The sequence below is a fragment of the Hippocampus zosterae genome, chromosome 12, assembly GCF_025434085.1.
Source record: "Hippocampus zosterae strain Florida chromosome 12, ASM2543408v3, whole genome shotgun sequence".
Classification (NCBI taxonomy): Eukaryota; Metazoa; Chordata; class Actinopteri; order Syngnathiformes; family Syngnathidae; genus Hippocampus; species Hippocampus zosterae.
The window spans coordinates 6,331,135-6,345,572 of NC_067462.1; the positions used below are offsets into that span (position 1 = coordinate 6,331,135).

General features: G+C 45.0%; 1 protein-coding gene across 15 annotated transcripts in view; it reads left to right on the forward strand.

Moving 5' to 3' along the window:
• The window catches only part of map2 (microtubule-associated protein 2), a 41,855-nt gene that overhangs the window by 15,768 nt on the left and 11,649 nt on the right, over nt 1-14,438 (forward strand). For 9 of the 15 annotated variants that reach the window (XM_052081619.1, XM_052081625.1, XM_052081626.1 and 6 more), the window contains 6 exons: nt 3,446-3,715; nt 5,629-5,718; nt 5,843-5,917; nt 8,564-8,779; nt 9,662-9,988; nt 11,033-14,401. In XM_052081619.1, coding sequence (XP_051937579.1) covers nt 3,505-3,715; nt 5,629-5,718; nt 5,843-5,917; nt 8,564-8,779; nt 9,662-9,988; nt 11,033-14,401 — 4,288 coding nt within the window. In that variant the 5' untranslated portion in view covers nt 3,446-3,504. The remainder of the gene's footprint in view (nt 1-3,445; nt 3,716-5,628; nt 5,719-5,842; nt 5,918-8,563; nt 8,780-9,661; nt 9,989-11,032; nt 14,402-14,438) is intronic. The other 6 variants (XM_052081624.1, XM_052081631.1, XM_052081633.1 and 3 more) reach the window with 6 other exon arrangements.

The window sequence follows — 14,438 nt, forward strand, 5'->3', positions numbered from 1 at the left end:
AGGCGGCCCTGCGAGGAGAGCCCCGCAATGCAGCATCTGTGTGACGTACACGCACACGCACACACACAGAGATGCTGGCATGTGAATGTGATGAGAACGTAGGAGGCGAGATGGGAAAAAAAAAGGCCAAGAAAGCGGAGAGGAGGGGAAAGATGAAGGCTGATGGAAGCTGGGGGAGGAGTGTGTAGGTGGATGGACAATACCAGGAGGAAGGTAAAGAGGTAGGAAGAAATAACAGGTGGGAGGAAGACTCACAGGTGGGGGGGGGGGGACCAACAGAAATTAAATTTATGACACATATCAGAGAAATTTGCCTTGCTGGATTGATAATACATTCATGTTCATGTAAGAACGTACCCCGTAGCAAATTTGGAGCAAGCGTGTACGCACGCGTTCAAAGCGGTAGTTGTCAACGTGGTCTTCACTCGATCGACTAGGCCGTTCATTCCTTATGGATCGTGTCTTCCCGGAGAATGCGATCGAATGACTCCCTTCCAGCCCGTGTCAATTATTGTTAAGGTGCTCGTCAACCTTCCGCGCTGAACGTCTCCAGTTGGAGCCCGAACGTTAGCGGCATCTGTGATGCCAGCCAGCAATTTGAAGTTATTTACCGTAATGTTTCTTCATTATGGGGAAAAAAAGCCACCCGCCTAATTAGTAACTCTATCTAACATTCGCTCAATTTGACAATGTGAAAAATGATGCGTGGCGAGATAGATATCGACGTAATGGCATTTTAATTTGAGTATATCGTGAGCATTTGGAAAATGAGACGGTGATCTTGTACAGATTTTTTGAATGTCGTCATGGTTTGGGGGATTTGGTGGATCTCAAAGTGTAATGGGAAGGCCATTAGCAAAACATCTAAACACACCCAAAATTATGAAAAAACTAGATATAAGAATTTTTTTGTACGTTTAACCTTTGTAAATAGCTAATTTAACAACACTAACTATTAAGCACGATAGCTAGCTTATAATAAACCTGAATTGCGAGTTCAGTCTAAAAATACCATCAACGGTTATTTGTGACTGCAAAAAATGCATCCTCAGTCTGCCATCCTAGAGCAGGTGAAAAGAGCAGATCAGTCAGCCTTCTGTGCATGTGTAACACTTCTGACGCGATGCACACTGCAATATGTTGAACATTTTGTGGCGGGAGATGGTCGACTTAAAAAAATGAGTGGAGCTGCAATTGCAAAAAAAAAATAAAAAATCATAATTTTCCTTATTAACCAGCTTGTTTTGTAGCTTGGTTTCACATCATTACAGACAGATGGAAATGTTGTCAAGTTAAAATGGAGATTGCGCCTGAAACACCTTTCAGTCTCTCTGCCAGACGCTCAGACTAATTGCTCAATATCAGGTTGACAAGATTCCAGCTCCTTTTTTTCCATGTATCGATTCTTTGGCATTTTGCAATGAGTCCTCTCGCTCTATTCTGTCACCGCTTACTCAACTCTGTTCACCCCCCCCCCCAGCCCCACCATGAGACAGACTTGAGAGAATCCCTGCGGCGAAGTGCCACGTGCCTTTTGCCAATCGCTGCAGAGTCAGTGTTCACTTTAAATGAGTGCCCCCCCCCCCCCCCCCGCCCCCGAACCCCACAATGGGTTTGTTAGAAAGCTTCCAATTTCCCTTCAGAACCACGTTTGCCTACGCCATACCATACACCAAAATACTCCAGCAAATGTGAGCCTTTGATTGTCAATGATCTGCCAATGTGCACCTTTTGGCTGGGCGTCTAATAAGAAACTTCTGCATCTGGCGATTGCCGTTTCATGCAAACCACCCGTTTTCAAAATGTCAACAGGTGGTTGTCAAGTTCGATGTGGAGGTCAGCCACCAAACACAAAGTGACCTTCATCATCAGACGGGCAAGAGCAAGACAGGATGACAACCAAATTTTGATACTTTACGGCTTTTTAATAAATAGGAGTGCTGTTCGGATGAGGCCCCCGAGCGGATGACGAGCCGTGACAGTGAAGGAATCTTCAAATGAGACAGACCGAATGGAGAAGTCTGTGCAGCGTGCGGAGTACAAAGTCTCTATTGGGGTTTTCATTCCTATACCCGTGGAGCTGAGTCATGCAAATCCGGATGATTATTCATTTTGGCTTAGAGCTTAAACCTCTACATTAAATATTCAACACAGCCGTTCTCTGGCAGGTAGACGAATCCATCGGTATTGTATTTGTCTGATTGCTTGCTGTTGAATGAGTTGGAGCTTGTTGTTACGTTCGTCTCTATTTACTTGTCGATTTCCCACGTCCGTGGGTACTTTCACACGAGCATCGATTAATCTGTTTCAATCACATGATTTATTTCAGTTCATTTGGTCAGAAGTGGGCGGCCCGGTAGTCCAGTGGTTAGCACGTCGGCTTCACAGTACAGAGGTATCGGGTTCGATTCCAGCTCCGGCCTCCCTGTGTGGAGTTTGCATGTTCTCCCCGGGCCTGCGTGGGTTTTCTCTGGGTGCTCCGGTTTCCTCCCACATTCCAAAAACATGCATGGCAGGCTGATTGAACGCTCTAAATTGTCCCTAGGTGTGAATGTGAGCGTGGTTGGTTGTTCGTCTCTGTGTGCCCTGCGATTGGCTGGCAACCGATTCAGGGTGTCCCCCGCCTACTGCCCGAAGACAGCTGGGATAGGCTCCAGCACCCCCCGCGACCCTAGTGAGGATCAAGCGGCTCGGAAGATGAATGAATGAATAGTCAGAAGTGACCACCACAATTGAAGTCTGGTGAGGAGCAAATCATCACTTGGTAATAAACGGCCAAGTGGCTTTCATTTTCCGATAACCAACATTTTATCGTGAAATTTAAATTGCGCGTAGCAGTACACTATTTTCTTGTCTAGAAACGTGAGTGAGAATTTTGATAAATTTCTCACCATGAATTTTGGTCTTCAGACGAAGTGATAGCAGAAGCACAGTCGCGATTTTGCCGGCAAAACCAACTTGGGTATGCCTGGTTTATTAAAAAGGGATTAATCGGAATGGCAACGGTGTCAGGCTCTCAGCATCAAAGTGTGCAGAGTCATTCAGCTCTATTAACTAGAGCGCGGCTGGCGCCGTACAATACAAATGTCCTGAATTAACAAATAAACTTTATTTTAGGGCAATGTTGTATTGTTATCGTCGAAAGCAAAATTTTGTGACGTCAAGTAACGACACCCAAACACAATCTGGAAAACGAGTCAAGTCGCTTGCTATGCCGCGATAAGCGGCCGAGAACAACCTATAAAAAAACATATCCAGGCTTTGATGTTCATATATTATTTCTTACCGCGTTAGCAGCGTCTTACCGTCAAGTATCGCATTTCAGCCCAAGAATGGTTACATTGAGCTCTTGTCTATATTTACTGTCCTTTAGCTGACATTGCTAACTTAGCACTTAATTACATGCTGACTTGTGACCATGCCTGCATCTCCTCCCTCCCCACAGAAGCCGAGACATCCCTCGACCCCCCCCACCCCCTTCCCCTGTCCTGAGCTAGTACCAGCATGGCAGATGAGCGACAGCCAGAAGACGGTTCCGCTCAGTGGGACCCTTCGAGGGGCCAGGAGCCCATTGGTACCCACGGGGCCAATGGTTTCTCATCTTCATCGTACAGGACATGCCAGACCGGTGGGGCTCACACGACCGCCGCCCCCTTCTCTGCAAGGGAGAACGGGTTCAACGGGGAGTTAACCGGTGCTCACGCTATAACTGCAGGTACGCAAACCTTTCCGTTTTATACCTCAGCGCACGACTTGTTGAAAAAAAATCATTCGTTGCGTTTCGGTGTGTAATCTGTCTCGATGTCTTTAGTCAGCGAACTGGATGCGTTGGCTTTCTTGCAGGCTTCCATGTTTGTTTGTGTGTAAATGCGTGCACGGTCTTTGGGGTTCGCGTGGGTTGGCAGCGCATTGAGTCCAACCCGAATCACATGCTGTTATTAAACGTGCTATAATTACACCGTTAAATTGGTTTCTCTACCCATCAGCCCTCCAGCTCACCCTCACTGACACCCCGGAGACTGGAATGGTGATGCACCGGTGGTGTTACCATGACAACGGGTACCCCACCAATTTGTTTTTACCAGGGCTTTTGTTCTTTTTTTTTTTTTTTTTTTTTTTGCCATCAGCTTACACCGGAGATTTTAGCCGTATGATTTCAACTTAAAGATGAGAGAAGAAGCAATTCCAGTGTCATAACTGTGCTGGAATCGAATCATGATGGATATATTTTGGGCTGTAGTTTCAGTAGCTCTTCCTCTTAGCTTTCTTTTTAGTGGAATATGTACCAGTATTTAAGCATGATATTTTATATCGCACTCCTGCTGTTATTACACAGAAATGACTCTCTAGGGAAAATAGTCCCTCACACATTTCATTTTGTTTCCGTTCGTTCAAGTCAGACACAGCTTAACGACATAACATTGTCTTATTTTTATGACCACTCGGTCGTAAAAAAATTCCACGCAATCAACAAGATTTCCACAAACCAATCAATAGACTAATCCATTTTTATTCCCATCCCTTGCACACCGTACGAGGTGACTCCAACATGCTGTGGATAACTGCTGAGAATCGCTGACACTCGATAATCCTTCGGAGCTTCTGAAAATCAGCTCCTCAGATACAACAAGAACCTCTGAAGCACTAAATTGCCTCCTTGACATTATTGTTAAGCCTGGAGCTCACTATGCTGTCTTTTTTTTTTTTTTTTTTTTGCCTCACAGAGGTCAAGCGCAACATGCCGCAAACTACTTTAGTGCAAAATGAAATATGAATCGTGTATACATACATAAATGTATGTATGTACAGTATATATATGTGCCTTCCCATTGTGTGTTTGCGAGAGCCTGTGTGCATGTGGGGCACTCCCACTGTGTGTTTGTGTTGACTCGGGGCTTCTCGTCTGTGCCTCGGGATGAACCATTCCTCATCTTTTAACACAGGTAATAGAGTACAGTCCATCTCGTCTGGTTCAATGGCTAAAGTATTAGTTCTTTGTCCCAGAAATGATATGACTTTTTTTTGTATTTGTATCTTGTGTATAAAAGAGCCTGCAGGTCGTTATTTTATTTGACACGTTCGTGTTGGATAAACACTGACCGAGGCGAGTCGAGCAAGTCACTGCCAGCATGCTTTGTGAAAGTGACAAGGTCGTTAAAAAAAAAAAAAAAATTCTACCATCCTTGTGCCAATCTGTCCTGGAATCTTTCTGTCACTCTGAAATCTGAAAATTCGGTAACAGTGACAAAGAGTTAGTTACAAATATGAAGACATTGTCACCTGGGAAATTTACAAGTCAAAATGTGTTTTTGGTTGCGTGTTTGCTGTCCTTCATTCGCATTTCAGTAGAGGTAACGTATATTACTGGCCTTTGTTCATTGCTGCTCAAGTATTCCGGTATTAAAAGAATTTTCATTGGCATGAATAGACTTCACTGTTTAAATTCTGAATAGGATAACTGCAGTACCTGGAATGGAAACATGCCAATAATAAAATCGAACCTCTAAAGTCAAACAGCCCATATTTTTCTGTCAATATTTGGGGAAAACTGTTCTGATATTATTTTGGAGTATCATTTAGTAACCTGAGAGGAACTCACAAGCTTTTATCTCCTATTTCTGTGTTCAGAGCAAGTGTCCGCTAGGATCGTGCAGGAAGTGACTGCAGAGGCAGTGGCGGTACTGAAGGGGGAACAGGAGAGTCAAAGGCTGCCCTCAGGTTTGCCGCACACGCTCACAAACACCTGCACCGGCTGCAACATTACCGTACAATTGATTTCAACACCATTAAATTCAACGCAGACCGCAAGGTTCTCAATATAATTCTTCATCTTCAATTGTAGTTGAAGACACGGCCAATTTACCTCCATCGCCACCTCCTTCACCGGCTGCAGAACAATTTGGTCCTCTTGAGCAAGGTAGGCCAAAAAAAGCACAAGTGTGCTCCGATTGATGTTTAAAAAAAGTTTTTTAGTCCTTCTAATTCATCAGCAAATTGCAATTGCTGAGAGCGTCGGGATGACTCTGTCGCAACAGACCATCCAGAGTTCATAACAAGCTAATTTTCATTTATATCAGTCGCATGCTCCATCCTCCTTATTTTGAAGCAATGACTGACAGGTTTTGGCTCCTGAACATTTTTTTTTTATTCAATTTGAAGAGCAAGAACGGCTAAAGTGCCATGTTTCAGAGTAGTTTTATTTGAGTCATTGTTTTCTTCCATTTCCCCTTCTAACCTGCATACCTCACAGTCTCCCCTCATACTAATATAACAGCTTGTTACCGTATTTTCCGCAGTATAAGGTTCTTTGGAGAATAAGGCGCACCTTCAAGGAATGGCCTATTTTTAAACTGTTTTCATATATAGGGCGCATAGAAACGAAGCTACAATAGTGGCTGCGGTTACGTTATGCATCCTCTAGATGGAGCTATGCTGAAGGGAATCCTATCCAATCCAATACATTTGTATTTCCACAGAGCCTTCACAACCACTGTAGCTGTAACAAATCACTTTACAGAACATTTAAAATACTACATCCAAGAAATATTTCTCTATATTTAAGGCGCATCTGATAATAAGGCACACTGTCATCTTTTGAGGAAAATGGAATGCTTTTTGGTGCGACTTATAGTGCGGAAAATACGGTCACTCCCTTGGTGACATGTCTCTTCATGGTGGTTTTTCTTTTTTTTGTTTTTTTGGGCAGCTGTCAGTGTCTTTGTGTGTGACTCTCGGGCTTTTAGGGCTCAGCCCTGTAAACATTACTTCTGTTGGAAATAGAATCTGCACATCAAATCTTGAGGCAGGTTACAAAATAGGATTAGGATTGAAGCTGGTGAGAAATGTTCAAGTTCTATTAAAGCAGCTAGCTACCTTAGCTAGACTCAGGCTCTTCTAAATCTGTGACAAAAAAAGTCTTCCCTTAAATGGCAGTGACTTCTACGGATAATGCAGTTGTGGATTTGTTTGATAGTAAGTGTGTTATACTTGACCGTCAACCAAAAATAGTTAAACATCACAGAGAGTTTTGCGATTGTTTTTTTGTTTTTCCAAAGGGACCATTAAAAAGTTAATCGCTTAGAATTGGTTTTACGGTAGCGGAATCACATTTGACATGTGTGATAATCACTGACAAGAGAAATTGTGCTTTGGTTAGGTTGTTTTTTAAGACATGCTTTAGTATTGTTGGCGTTTAATTGCAGTACCTGTTATGGTATATCTTGTTCTTTAAACGAGTAAGTTGAGTCACTTTCTTGGCCTGACAATCTTGGTCTCTCATAAGTTGCTAGTTACAGTCACTTCATCAATGTCTGTGTGTGTCTTGATGTTTTTGTAACCCCTTTCTGATTTCCTTGGAATTTTTATTTACCAATATCCAATGGGCGATTTGCATATACAGTCGGGCTGTGATGTCATGTCTGGAAATTGCGACTGACCATTTTCTGGTTTGGCCACCTACGACAGCCATGTAGGCAGGGCTTGAATAAACAGCCACGTAAGGAGTGTTTTTAAAAGATTGTTTTGCTGAGTTTTTTTTCTTTTCATTCCTAAACACCAAACAAAATTGTCAACGTCGGTGTGTTCCAATGTGCACATTTCCATTTAAATATGCAACGCCAGCAATGTTGAACTAACTCAAGAGAATATATTTTACTCTGATCCAGACCGCGCTGTTGTAGACACAGCAGCGCATAAATAAATACAATTAAAAATAGAAATAGACTCGTTAGAGTGCGAGAGACCCCAGAGCTGAAAATTAATCGTATATTTGGATTACAAAGATTTTATGTGTCAACCCAATTAAGATAAAAATGGGAGATAAATCTTCCCATAATGTTGAGCGGCCGTACATTAACAGTTTTTTTTTTGTTTCTTCATGAATCCAAAGGACTTTATTTGACACTAACACCAAACACAGATTAAGAAAAAGCATTGTGTCGTTTGTCACCCTTTTAGCAACAGTATTTTTTGCCTCTATGACTGAAAATGTTACTAATGTTATTTCTACAGTACCACACGCATATTCAGTAACTGAAAATGCTTATTAGCATATTGATAACGATGTCCAGTGTGATCACAATGCTAGGAAGAATACTGACTTTGAACACACTCTTAAAGCCCTTCTCTCGATTGCTGCTCTGTTTTCCAAAGTCGATGTACTGTAGGTCAGCCCTGTAAACGCTGCATGTCGAATAACACCCGATTTTCAAAACCGTCAAAGACCTCGCCGCCATTAGTCAGAATGTGCAAAGAGCCCATTTTCTTTTGCCCTCGACTCTTCTCCAGAAAATGTCCATTTTGAACCACCCCTTTTGTCCTAACTGCTACAGTTGCTATTGCTCACGTAAAGCTCCAAACCAGAAAAAAAAGTTAATTTAAAAAGCAAGCAAGAAACATAGCGCTGACTCCTTTTTTTTTCTTTTTTTTTTTTTTTAATGGACATTTTTGTTTGAGCCGTTCCATCACTCCCCTCCCTGCTCTTTACGTCCTCTTTTATTTCTTCCTCATCGTGCGTGTCCAGATTTCCCTGCAGTTCTTCTCCTTGTGTCTGTCTTATTTGTAGATGTAGGGGATGAGGAGGAGGCAGGCCCTCTCCGGCGCTTCCAAAATTCTCGCGAGAGGTGCAAGTTCCTCGCCCCCTCCATCTCAGTTTCTGTGCCTGAGGACGACCCCTACCACTCCGACGAGGAGTACTATGAGCACCCCTTGTTCAGCCCAGAGTGGACGCACTCGGGTGCCCGCCCCATGGGGCAGGCTGTGGCCTTTAGGCAGATCGAAGGTGAACCACACGCGGGTTCCTCTTTGCCGTCGCTCGACCTCTCCACCCCTTACTTTCCTTTTTCTCTTTTGAGCAGCTCCCTCATCCGTATTGTGCCTTCGTCCCGGCATCTATCTCTCCACCCTTCCGTCTCTCCATTTGTCCGTTTGTCCTTCATCTTTGCTTGTTTGCGTGTCCTTGTGATGTCCGTTTGCGCTGAAAAAAAAAAAAAACGGAGAGATTTCAGATTCGTCAGCTGTCATATTCTTATCATTTAATGCATTCATCATTGCTCCTTGTGTTTGCTATCACGCTTAGGTCAACACATTGTAGGGAGCGTCCCACAAAGGAGGATGGTGTTGTTGAGATTCCATCAATGGACGTAGGATATCGTGATAAAGTTTTTAATGGCTATGACCGCTATACATATGAATTAATTAACAGTTGAGTTACCCAAAGCCCCACTTTTGACCTGACTTATTATGACAAACAATCATTCTATTTACACAAGCGTAAAGCTGTGAGGATAGAAAAGATTGATCTGTTTTTTCCTCTTTAGTAATATTTGGCTTGTAGGATGTGTTTTCGATCAATCCGGAGTATAGTTAGCTTCTCCACATTTAATCTATTTTTTTTTCGCAGTAGAGTAAATTGGACCAGGCATGGTTGGTGAGAAGGAAAAGAAAAACCTGACCTCTCCAAGATTGTTCTTTACAGGGTCAAAAAGGTCATTTGTAAAGAATACTCACATGCCATACACCGTGCCTATATGTGATATATCTGTGAACACTTTGGATCATCTCAAAGTGTCCCTTCATTGGTTAATGTTCTCACACTGCCCAAGTCTGTGTCGCCTATAGTCTTAATGTGTCCCCCTCCCCCTCTCACCCTGTTTTTGAAAAGAAGAGACCATGGAAGCTCTTACAGCTGAATACGAGGAGGAGGTTGACGAGGAGGATGATGTGGATGAGGAAGAGGATGAGGAGGAGAGTGCAGAGGCAGCTCTTGATGAGCAGCAATGGAGCGGGGAAGAGCCCGACTCGGACATCCCCGAAGCAGAAGTTTTAGAGCAGGCAGAGGCCGTAGACAAGGCCCCGGATCTAGACCAGGGCCCAGTTGAGGCAGCTAGTGCTCCCTCAGGAAGCTCTTTGGACAGAGAGGAGGAGCAGGAGGAGGAGAAGGAAGAGGAGGAGGAGGAGGAAGCAGAGGGTGAGGAGAGCCCTGAGACAGGTGTGTCCTCTCCTCTGCGCACCCTGCCTGCATGTTAACAGCTTGTCCACTGCATACGAATGCCGGATGTGTTTAAGGGGCAGGAGAATTCAAGCGTTATTCAGGTGGAATGGCAAATCATTTGCCCCCCCCCCCCCCCCCCCGCACTGCTGTGTCCTGCAAGGCAACACAGGCTCGTTAGTGGAAAAAGTCACATGACCTTATCTTTAACGTAGTTACATTGTTATCCTTTTTATGCCTGTGTTTTCTTATTGTTGCTCTTGTTTGGGGCTGGCTCTTTTGTAGTGGTATGATTACGTGTTGCACCCGCAATCATGCTTTTGACCACCAGCTACAAGCTTCCAGGATTGTCAATATGTTTACACCGATGGCTTGGTGCTGGTATACCAGCGCGTTGCGCCTATGTAATATTTGAACCATTATTTCAGCGAGAAGGGAATGGCAGGGGATTTCATGTTTTTGGAACTAATGATTGTACACGTCCTTTTGACTTAACCAACATTAATCAAACGACCAAGTCATCCGGTTTAGTTGTCGCCAATGTTAGTTTGTCGCTTATTACCGGTATGTTGATCTGATTTTCATAACCAGGACTCCTCAGTATTGATGTAAATTTTTATTTGAACCATTTAATGGCATATGGCACTCGTCATTAACACGCATGCTCATTTGATCAAAACAATGTCACTAATCTTAGATTTGTACCTCTCAGTTTTGACAAAGAATGACTGACATTTGGTGTTTTAATCGACAGATGATGTAATATGCATGGATATCCATTCCATGAATTATTGTTTGTTTTTCATCAGTCCGCCTGACAGTTGCCTCATGCCGGTATTATCACATACCATGCCATATTTCCATCCATCTCTGAATTGGTGGACCTCATTCGTTCGCCGTTCATCTTCGGTGATGGCTGTGTCATTGCGCTGTAAGTTCCAGAGGAGAGCTTTGCCTGTTTTGCTCCCATTAACCGGCCAAATGAATATCAGCGCATGCCAAAGCCAAAGCTTTCACATTGTGTTCATAACGGCCAACTTACAGATGTCCTTTCAGCTGTGAAGACGGACTTGGAAAAACCCGTAAGTGAGAAAAGCGGTTCCATGAGCCCGGACAGCATCGGGTCAGAGAAACGTCCAGAGGAGTTTTTTGAGCAACAGACCCAGGAGTTCTTTGCCGGTGAACGAATCGTACCAGAGAGTCCCACCATCGATATGCCATCTTTTGTACCTCCAGATGTTCAAACTCAAGCCAAAGAATCTGCAAAGTCAATCTCCCTTCAGCCCATTTACGGCGAGCCCCTCACCGTGTCTGAGAAGCAGCCGTCTGTGGAGGTGGTAGAGTTCAGCAGCCTCGGTGCCCCCTCTGATTTCTCAGCGATGGGAGTCAAAGTTGAAGAAGGAAATTTGACAAGTGATGCAATGTCGGCATATTTCGAAACATCAGCCCCTGAGTCTCACGTGTCCCCCCAGGGTAAGAGCGAGGGTTATTATGAACTGAGCCGAGTCAGTGACGAGACCAACACCGTTGATTCCAAGTTTCCGAAGATTGATTTGCCAGCTCGGGAGAGTCCTCAAACCCAAAACACAGACACTCAAGATTTCTCAGTTCCAGACAGAGGTAATGAATGCAAGCTTTCCCCAGGTAAACTGGCCCTGGAGCAAAGGAGCTATTCCTTGAACATAACCATTGGGGCAATGGATCAAAACGGCCAAGGCAGAATGAGGAACTTTTCCCCACTGGCCACTGATATCATGATGCACACCAGTGGAAGTCTCGATGAGTTGGCGGATTACCTCCCAACCACGACTCCTTCCGGAGAAAAGCCACCTCCCTTTCCACCACTAATCCTAGAGACTGCAGCTTCAATCACTTCTGATTCCTCATCTCCACCAAGAATGGCTGACACCATTTCGAACCCCAGCCCTGAACCCGACTCACCCGGGTCCCCAGATTCCCCCCAGCCATGCGAGAGCAGCCCTCAAAATAACGCCGTCATGGCTCAAGACTTGCCTGAGATGCTAGATCTTGCTGGGTCCCGTTCTCGACTGTCATCTGAAACTACTGAACCAGAAATTGTACGGCGAAAGTCATTTCAAGCCTTCTCTGATGACCTGCTTTCTAGCCTCATCTCAGGCGAGCAAAGTCCTGGAATTAAAAAGAGTGACAGTCAGCTGGAAGAGATGGGCTATTGTGTGTTCAGTGAATACTCTGGACCTATGCCGTCCCCTGCAGATGTGGTTAGCCCAACAAACACTTCTACACAGGTCTTCACCCCCGCTGTTCTTGAGGAGAAAGTCGCTGCACAGGCCAGGAAGCTAGCAGTTAGAGACGCATCTTTCGAAGACCAGAACCAGACTGTGGAGTTGACTGTCAGTGAAGAAAAGGAGAAGAGCGAAAGTAAAGGGAAAGATTCCTCTGAAGAGGGTCAAAATAATATGAATGACCAGCTGAAGACATCAGTCAGTGAGCAGGTGAAATCACCTGCCCTGCCAGGGGAGTCGTTTGTGACACCCACTGTCACGGTGACTCTCGAAGAAAGTGGGAGGTCAGGAAGCGAGACAGAACAACAAGCCAGTGGCGAAGGCTCCGCTTCCGAAACGGAGATTGCCGACTATGAGAGGCAGATCCGCAAACTGGAGATGGAGGGCAGGCCTCTGAGTTTGGAGGAAGAACGAGAGTTGCAGGAGCTTCGGGAGAAGGTCAAGCTGGTGCACCAGGAGGCTTACGAGGAGGTGGATGCTGAAGATGTCTACCAGTTGACCGGGGTGGCCAAGCACCGCATTGCCAGGCCTGTCAAGACTTCCCCCACTTCATCAGTGGAAAGCAATATTGATGATGACAAACTTCTTTCTCCAGTGCTCTCACCATCCAAGCTCAAACAGAAAGAGCTTTATGGCTCCCCTAAAAGAGCAGTGTCACCGGTGTTAACAGTAACCAAAGAGCCCAAGGAGGAAGCAGATGAAAATGCGAGAGAACAGAACGAAAAAGAAGCACCTCAAGGGAAAATTGAGATTGAGACGGCGAATCACACTTCAGAGGAGCCGGAAAAGAAACTGAATGAAATCAAAGAGATGGAAGAAAAGGAAAGGAGGGAAGATGCGGCAGAGAGGACTCAAAGGGAGGACGATGAGAAAGAGCAAATGAGACAAAAAGAAGAGGGAGAGACACACGAAAGAGAGATTAAAGAAAAGGAAGAGAAAGAGAAGATTGAGAAAGAAAGGAAAGACAAGGAGGAGAGAGAAAAGGAAGAGGCTGGGAGATTGGAGAAGGAAAGGAAAGAAAAAGCAGGGAAGGAAATGAGAGAAAAGGAAGAGGCCGATAGGATGGAGAAAGAAAGAAAAGACAAAGCGGAGAGAGAAATCAGGGAAAGGGAAGAAGCGGAGAAAACGGAGAAAGAGAAAGCGGAGAAAGAAAGGAGAGAAAAGGAGGAGGCCGAAAGAATGGAGAAAGAAAGAAAAGACAGGGAGGAGAGCGAAATCCGAGAACGGGAAGAAGCAGAGAAAATGGAGAAAGAAAGGAAAGAAAGACAGGAGAAGGCATTGAGAGAAAAAGAGGAGGCCGAGAGAATGGAGCAAGAAAGAAAAGATAAAGAGGAAAGGGAACTCAGGGAAAGGGAGGAGGCTGAGAAAATGGAGAAGGAAAGGAAGGAAAAACAGGAGATGGAAATGAGAGCGAGGGAAGAGGCGGAGAGAGTTGAGGAAGAAAGACAAGTAAAAGAGAGGAAAGAGAAGGAGGAGAGGGAGAAAGAGGAACGAGAGATGAAAGAAAAGGAAGAGGCAAAGGCCATCAAACAAAAGGAAGAGCACGAAAAGTTAGCGCAGGCAAGGAAAGCGGAAAAGGAAAGAGATGAGAAAGAGTTGAGCGAGAGGGAAAGTCTGATTGAAGAGAAAACGCAACATGTTGGAGAGACAAAGACGATGGCCGAAATGGACAAAACCAAACCGTCCGAAAAAGAGCAACCGGAGCAAGCGTCGACTGCCGGAGCAGCTGCGGTCAAGGAGATCACGGAGACCCGTACCGCCATCGAATCGGTCGTAACCGTCGAAGACGACTTCATCACTGTGGTCCAGACCATCGATGAAGCAGATGAACCGGGATACAGTGTTCGTTTCTCTGCCCCACCTGAAGCTTTGGGCTTACCCGGCGAGCGAGAGCAAGAGGCTGAGGAGCAAGAGGAGGAGGAGATGGACGAGGACGAGGATGATGACGAGGAGGAGTCTGTGGAGTTGGCCCAGGAGGCAGACATCGAGGCGGCCAGTTTCGAAGAGGTTTGTGACATTCCTGAGACCCCTGTGACTCCTGAGAGGGAAGTTCAGCCCTTAGAAACGGAGGCTCCAACAGACAGTTATGACAAAGATGAAACCACCATGGACGACTCCATCTTGGACAGCTCTTGGGTGGACCCACAAGGTGAGGCCTTTTTTTAATTTCATTTTCATGTCTTTGC